This window comes from Oncorhynchus keta, chromosome 10 (genome assembly GCF_023373465.1).
Source record: "Oncorhynchus keta strain PuntledgeMale-10-30-2019 chromosome 10, Oket_V2, whole genome shotgun sequence".
Taxonomy (NCBI): Eukaryota; Metazoa; Chordata; class Actinopteri; order Salmoniformes; family Salmonidae; genus Oncorhynchus; species Oncorhynchus keta.
Genome location: NC_068430.1, coordinates 81,689,149 through 81,695,570, shown reverse-complemented (window position 1 = coordinate 81,695,570; position 6,422 = coordinate 81,689,149). Strand labels below are relative to the sequence as shown.

At 46.0% G+C, this 6,422-nt stretch overlaps 1 protein-coding gene across 50 annotated transcripts in view; it reads right to left on the bottom strand.

Annotated features, from left to right (window-relative positions):
• Positions 1–1,984: 1,984 nt before the first annotated feature.
• The window catches only part of LOC127932548 (E3 ubiquitin-protein ligase TRIM35-like), a 21,772-nt gene continuing 17,334 nt past the window's right edge, over positions 1,985–6,422 (bottom strand). Inside the window, exons 7-12 of one of the 50 annotated variants that reach the window (XM_052528497.1) lie at positions 4,074–4,259; positions 2,689–3,831; positions 2,519–2,586; positions 2,383–2,416; positions 2,111–2,178; positions 1,985–2,076 (exon numbers count right to left, since the gene is read on the bottom strand). In XM_052528497.1, coding sequence (XP_052384457.1) covers positions 3,244–3,831; positions 4,074–4,259 — 774 coding nt within the window. In that variant the 3' untranslated portion in view covers positions 1,985–2,076; positions 2,111–2,178; positions 2,383–2,416; positions 2,519–2,586; positions 2,689–3,243. Of the gene's footprint in view, positions 2,349–2,382; positions 3,832–4,073; positions 4,260–6,422 lie in introns of all 50 variants that reach the window. The other 49 variants (XM_052528501.1, XM_052528495.1, XM_052528500.1 and 46 more) reach the window with 49 other exon arrangements.

Genomic DNA, 6,422 nt, shown 5'->3' with positions numbered 1-6,422 from the left:
CCTGCCCCTATAAGCCCTCAGAGTTTCCTTCCCCTATAGGCCCTCAGAGTTTCCTGCCTCTATAGGCCCTCAGAGTTTCCTGCCCCTATAGGCCCTCAGAGTTTCCTGCCCCTATAAGCCCTCAGAGTTTCCTGCCTCTATAGGCCCTCAGAGTTTCCTGCCCCTATAGGCCCTCAGAGTTTCCTGCCCCTATAAGCCCTCAGAGTTTCCTGCCTCTATAGGCCCTCAGAGTTTCCTGCCCCTATAGGCCCTCAGAGTTTCCTGCCCCTATAGGCCCTCAGAGTTTCCTGCCTCTATAAGCCCTCAGTTTCCTGCCCCTATAGGCCCTCAGAGTTTCCTGCCCCTATAGGCTCTCAGAGTTTCCTGCCTCTATAAGCCCTCAGAGTTTCCTGCCCCTATAAGCCCTCAGAGTTTCCTGCCCCTATAGGCTCTCAGAGTTTCCTGCCCCTATAGGCTCTCAGAGGTAGAGAGAAGATCTTATAACTAATTTTTGAAAATTCTACACATTTACCATGGGGTGGCAGGGTAGCCTAGTGGTCAGAGCGTTGGACTAGTAACCGAAAGGTTGCAAGTTCGAATCCCCGAGCTGACAAGGTACAAGGTACAAATCTGTCGTTCTGCCCCTGAACAGGCAGTTAACCCACTGTTGTTATGGTGACCAGTGAAAGTAAGAATTTGTTCTTAACTGACTTGCCTAGTTAAATAAAGGTAAAACATTTTTTCTTTTTTAAAAGATCTCTACACATTTACACATTTACCATGGGGCAGAGAGAAGGTCTCTCACAGTTTAAGTGTACCTATGATAGAAATTACAGACCTCTACATGCTTTGTAAGTAGGAAAACCTGCAAAATCGTCAGTGTATCAAATACTTGTTCTCCCCACTGTAATTGTTCCATTTGAGAGCAGTTTCTGTCTGTCGAGTCTACTTTGGATACTGTTGACCAATGTCCTTCTCTTCCCCCTCCATCCAGCCCTCCCTCACTCCTCTCTCAATCCTCGCTCCCCTCCAACCCTCCATCCATCTAGTCCTCCCTCTCTCTCTCAATCCTCCTCCCTCCATCCAGCCCTTCTCTCCTCTCTCAATCCTCACTCCCCTCCTCCCTCCATTTAGCCCTTCTTCTCTCCTCTCTCAATCCTCACTCCCATCCAGCCCTCCCTCGCTCCCCTCAAACCCTCCATCCAGCCCTCCCTCTCTCCTCTCTCAATCCTCGCTCCCCTCCAACCCTCCATCCATCTAGCCCTCCCTCTCTCAATCCTCACTCCCCTCCTCACTCACTCCCTCCCTCTCTCCAACCTGTTTTTGTTTTTTCATTCTGGGGTATTGTGTGTAGATTATGCCATTAGACTTTAGACCAGAGCCCTAATCCCTACATACAGTAGTGCACTACTTTAGACCAGAGCCCTATTCCCTACATACAGTAGTGCACTACTTTAGACCAGAGCCCTAATCCCTACATACAGTAGTGCACTACTTTAGACCAGAGCCCTGTTCCCTACATACAGTAGTGCACTACTTTAGACCAGAGCCCTATTCCCTACATACACTACTTCTGATCTTAGCCCATAGGGAATAGGGTATAATTTGGGACAGACCATATATTCTGTGTTAGCTGTACTTGTGAGACACGACACTGCACTTTACTGTAGTGTCTAGTAGTCTGTTTTCTATTGTCTTCAGGTTTGGGGGGAGAATTATGAATTTGATGTGAGTAAATGATTGTATAAAAAAAGTGACTATTTATTAGGATGCATTAATTTTGGTGTGAATATGTTAAGCATAGTGTTTGTAAGTGTGTCAGGTAGCCTAGCGGTCAGGTTGCTTGATCAAGTCCCCAAACGGACAAAGTATAAATCTGTTGTTGTGCCCTTGACCAAGGCAGTTAAGTCACTGTTCCCCACTCGGCCGTCATTATAAATAATAATTTGTTCCTCACTGACTTGGCCAGTTAAAACATGTTTTTTTAATCACTCAAACAGTATCATTCTTTATTTGTTCTTTATTCAAAACACATTACACTGGGAGAACAGATGCTTCATTACCTCCACTATAATACACTGTGTATTACAACATTACCTCCACTATGATACACTGTGTATTACAACATTACCTCCACTATAATACACTGTGTATTACAACATTACCTCCACTATAATACACTGTGTATTACAACATTACCTCCACTATAATACACTGTGTATTACAACATTACCTCCACTATAATACACTGTGTATTACAACATTACCCCCACTATAATACACTGTGTATTACAACATTACCTCCACTATAATACACTGTGTATTACAACATTACCTCCACTATAATACACTGTGTATTACAACATTACCTCCAGTATAATACCCTGTGCATTACAACATTACCTCCACTATAATACACTGTGCATTACAACATTACCTCCACTATAATACACTGTGTATTACAACAGTACCACTACTATAATACACTGTGCATTACAACATTACCTCCACTATAATACACTGTGTATTACAACATTACCTCCACTATGATACACTGTGTATTACAACATTAACTCCACTATAATACACTGTGTATTACAACATTACCTCCACTATAATACACTGTGTATTACAACATTACCTCCACTATAATACACTGTGTATTACAACATTACCTCCACTATAATACACTGTGTATTACAACATTACCTCCACTATGATACACTGTGTATTACAACATTACCTCCACTATAATACACTGTGTATTACAACATTACCTCTACTATAATACACTGTGTATTACAACATTACACATAAATGCTTGTAAGAGATCTAAAATATAGAGTGTTAGGTGATCTAGTCAATGACAGCATCTATGAGATCTAGTCTGTGGAGGTAGGAGATCAAATATATGGAGGTAGGAGATCTGGTCTGTGGAGGTAGGGGATCTAGTCTGTGGAGGTAGGAGATCTAGTCTGTGGAGGTAGGAGATCTAGTCTGTGGGGGTAGGAGATCTAGTCTGTGGAGGTAGGGGATCTAGTCTGTGGAGGTAGGGGATCTAGTCTGTGTTGGGTGATCTCTTGTGTGTTGGATGATCTGGGCTGAGCTGCAGGGCAACTTGATCTCTGTGTTGTTGCTTATGGATATCTCAGTGGATCTCTCAGTGGATCACTCAGTGGATCCCTCAGTGGATCTCTCAGTGGATCTCTCAGTGGATCCCTCAGTGGATCTCTCAGTGGATCACTCAGTGGATCTCTCAGTGGATCACTCAGTGGATCCCTCAGTGGATCTCTCAGTGGATCCTGTCCTCCTGACCTGGACTAGCGGCCTATCCTTCGTGATGTGGTAGCTTCCATTGGATCTGGTGTTTTTGATCTGCTTCTGAACAGCGGATCCAGTCTGTGGGATCTTTCCCTTTCCGGTGGATTTAGTCTTTGGGATCCGGCCCATCCTTTGAGCGGATCCGGTGTTTGACGTTTTGTCAGGGGATCTTGTCTCTTGGTTCTGGTCAGTGGTTGAGATCTTGGGAGATCCGGTCATTGGGATCTGGGCTTCGACAGGGGATCCGGTTCCTGTCAGCTTGCTGTCGTCAGTGGATCTAGTCTCGGTATCCTCTCCCTCATTGTATGATCCGTCGTGTGGGATCTGGTCTCCATCGTCATCCCCAGGGATAGGATCTAGCTCTACCTCCACACACACTCTCTGGGGTAACACCACTAGCCAGCACTTAGAACAGCTGCTCTGGAAGTACGGATACAGCGTCTCTGTGAAGCGGTGCGTGAAGGTGAACAGGAGTTTGTCCCTCATCGCATCCCAGAATTCCACCTGACCCTCCTCCCAGTCCAGAAACACCTAAAGATAACATAAAACTTCATTTTATGAGGATGGTTTATCTATAAGAAATGATAAATGAAGAGAAAAAGAAATCTGTTGTTGGCACTCTGTCTTACAGGGTAACACTACAGAAACAGAAGACGAAGTTAGACACACAGGATCAACAGTTAATTAACTGAATCTATTTGATTCTATTCTAATACTTGTGGGTGTGCCTCCCCCTCTCTCAAGTACACCCTCTTATCTAACTATTGCCCCACCTTGATCCTGTGAAAGGGGCGGGACCAGTCCAGAGGGAGGGTGGTACAGGGTGTGGTCATGGCACGGTAAGTCCCATTCCGTAGGCTGAGGGTCCATAGCCCCTCCTCCGGACACGCCTCAAACTCCTCCCTCCTACGCACCGATTGGCTGGCCACACCAACTGTCCAGTTGCTGCTCTCTCCAACCTTGAAGCAGGATATATTTGTTATCATTATACTCTTGAATACTTAAAATGATATTTTGAATTGTACCGACAAAGTAACATTCCTGAAAGACAAATATATATAATATTCCTCCAATACCATCAATAAAGATCCGTGTGTGTGTTTATGGGCCCTGGTCAAAAGCACCAAGAACCTCCATCAGTGTGTGTTTATGGGCCCTGGTCAAAAGCACCAAGAACCTCCATCAGTGTGTGTTTATGGGCCCTGGTCAAAAACACCAAGATCCTCCATCAGTGTGTGTGTATGGGCCCTGGTCAAAAGCACCAAGAACCTCCATCAGTGTGTGTTTATGGGCCCTGGTCAAAAACACCAAGAACCTCCATCAGTGTGTGTTAGTGGGCCCTGGTCAAAAGCACCAAGAACCTCCATCAGTGTGTGTTAGTGGGCCCTGGTCAAAAACACCAAGATCCTCCATCAGTGTGCGTGTGTATGGGCCCTGGTCAAAAACACCAAGAACCTCCATCAGTGTGTGTTTATGGGCCCTGGTCAAAAGCACCAAGAACCTCCATCAGTGTGTGTTTATGGGCCCTGGTCAAAAACACGAAGAACCTCCATCAGTGTGTGTTTATGGGCCCTGGTCAAAAACACCAAGAACCTCCATCAGTGTGTGTTTATGGGCCCTGGTCAAAAGCACCAAGAACCTCCATCAGTGTGTGTTTATGGGCCCTGGTCAAAAGCACCAAGAACCTCCATCAGTGTGTGTGTATGGGCACACCAAGAACCTCCATCAGTGTGTGTTTATGGGCCCTGGTCAAAAGCACCAAGAATCTCCATCAGTGTATGTTTATGTGCCCTGGTCAAAAACACCAAGAACCTCCATCAGTGTGTGTGTATGGGCACACCAAGAACCTCCATCAGTGTGTGTTTATGGGCCCTGGTCAAAAACACCAAGAACCTCCATCAGTGTGTGTTTATGGGCCCTGGTCAAAAACACCAAGAACCTCCATCAGTGTGTGTTTATGGGCCCTGGTCAAAAACACCAAGAACCTCCGTCAGTGTGTGTTTATGGGCCCTGGTCAAAAACACCAAGAACCTCCATCAGTGTGTGTTTATGGGCCCTGGTCAAAAACACCAAGAACCTCAATCAGTGTGTGTTTATGGGCCCTGGTCAAAAACACCAAGAACCTCCATCAGTGTGTGTTTATGGGCCCTGGTCAAAAACACCAAGAACCTCCGTCAGTGTGTGTTTATGGGCCCTGGTCTAAAACACCAAGAACCTCCATCAGTGTGTGTTTATGGGCCCTGGTCAAAAACACCAAGAACCTCCATCAGTGTGTGTTTATGGGCCCTGGTAAAAAACACCAAGAACCTCCATCAGTGTGTGTGTATGGGCCCTGGTCAAAAGCACCAAGAACCTCCATCAGTGTGTGTTTATGGGCCCTGGTCAAAAACACCAAGAACCTCCGTCAGTGTGTGTTTATGGGCCCTGGTCAAAAACACCAAGAACCTCCGTCAGTGTGTGTTTATGGGCCCTGGTCAAAAACACCAAGAACCTCCGTCAGTGTGTGTTTATGGGCCCTGGTCAAAAACACCAAGAACCTCCATCAGTGTGTGTTTATGGGCCCTGGTCAAAAACACCAAGAACCTCCATCAGTGTGTGTTTATGGGCCCTGGTCAAAAACACCAAGAACCTCCATCAGTGTGTGTTTATGGGCCCTGGTCAAAAACACCAAGAACCTCCATCAGTGTGTGTTTATGGGCCCTGGTCAAAAACACCAAGAACCTCCATCAGTGTGTGTTAGTGGGCCCTGGTCAAAAGCACCAAGAACCTCCATCAGTGTGTGTTAGTGGGCCCTGGTCAAAAACACCAAGATCCTCCATCAGTGTGTGTGTATGGGCCCTGGTCAAAAACACCAAGAACCTCCATCAGTGTGTGTTTATGGGCCCTGGTCAAAAACACCAAGAACCTCCATCAGTGTATGTTTATGGGCCCTGGTCAAAAACACGAAGAACCTCCATCAGTGTGTGTTTATGGGCCCTGGTCAAAAACACCAAGAACCTCCATCAGTGTGTGTTTATGGGCCCTGGTCAAAAGCACCAAGAACCTCCATCAGTGTGTGTTTATGGGCCCTGGTCAAAAGCACCAAGAACCTCCATCAGTGTGTGTGTATGGGCACACCAATA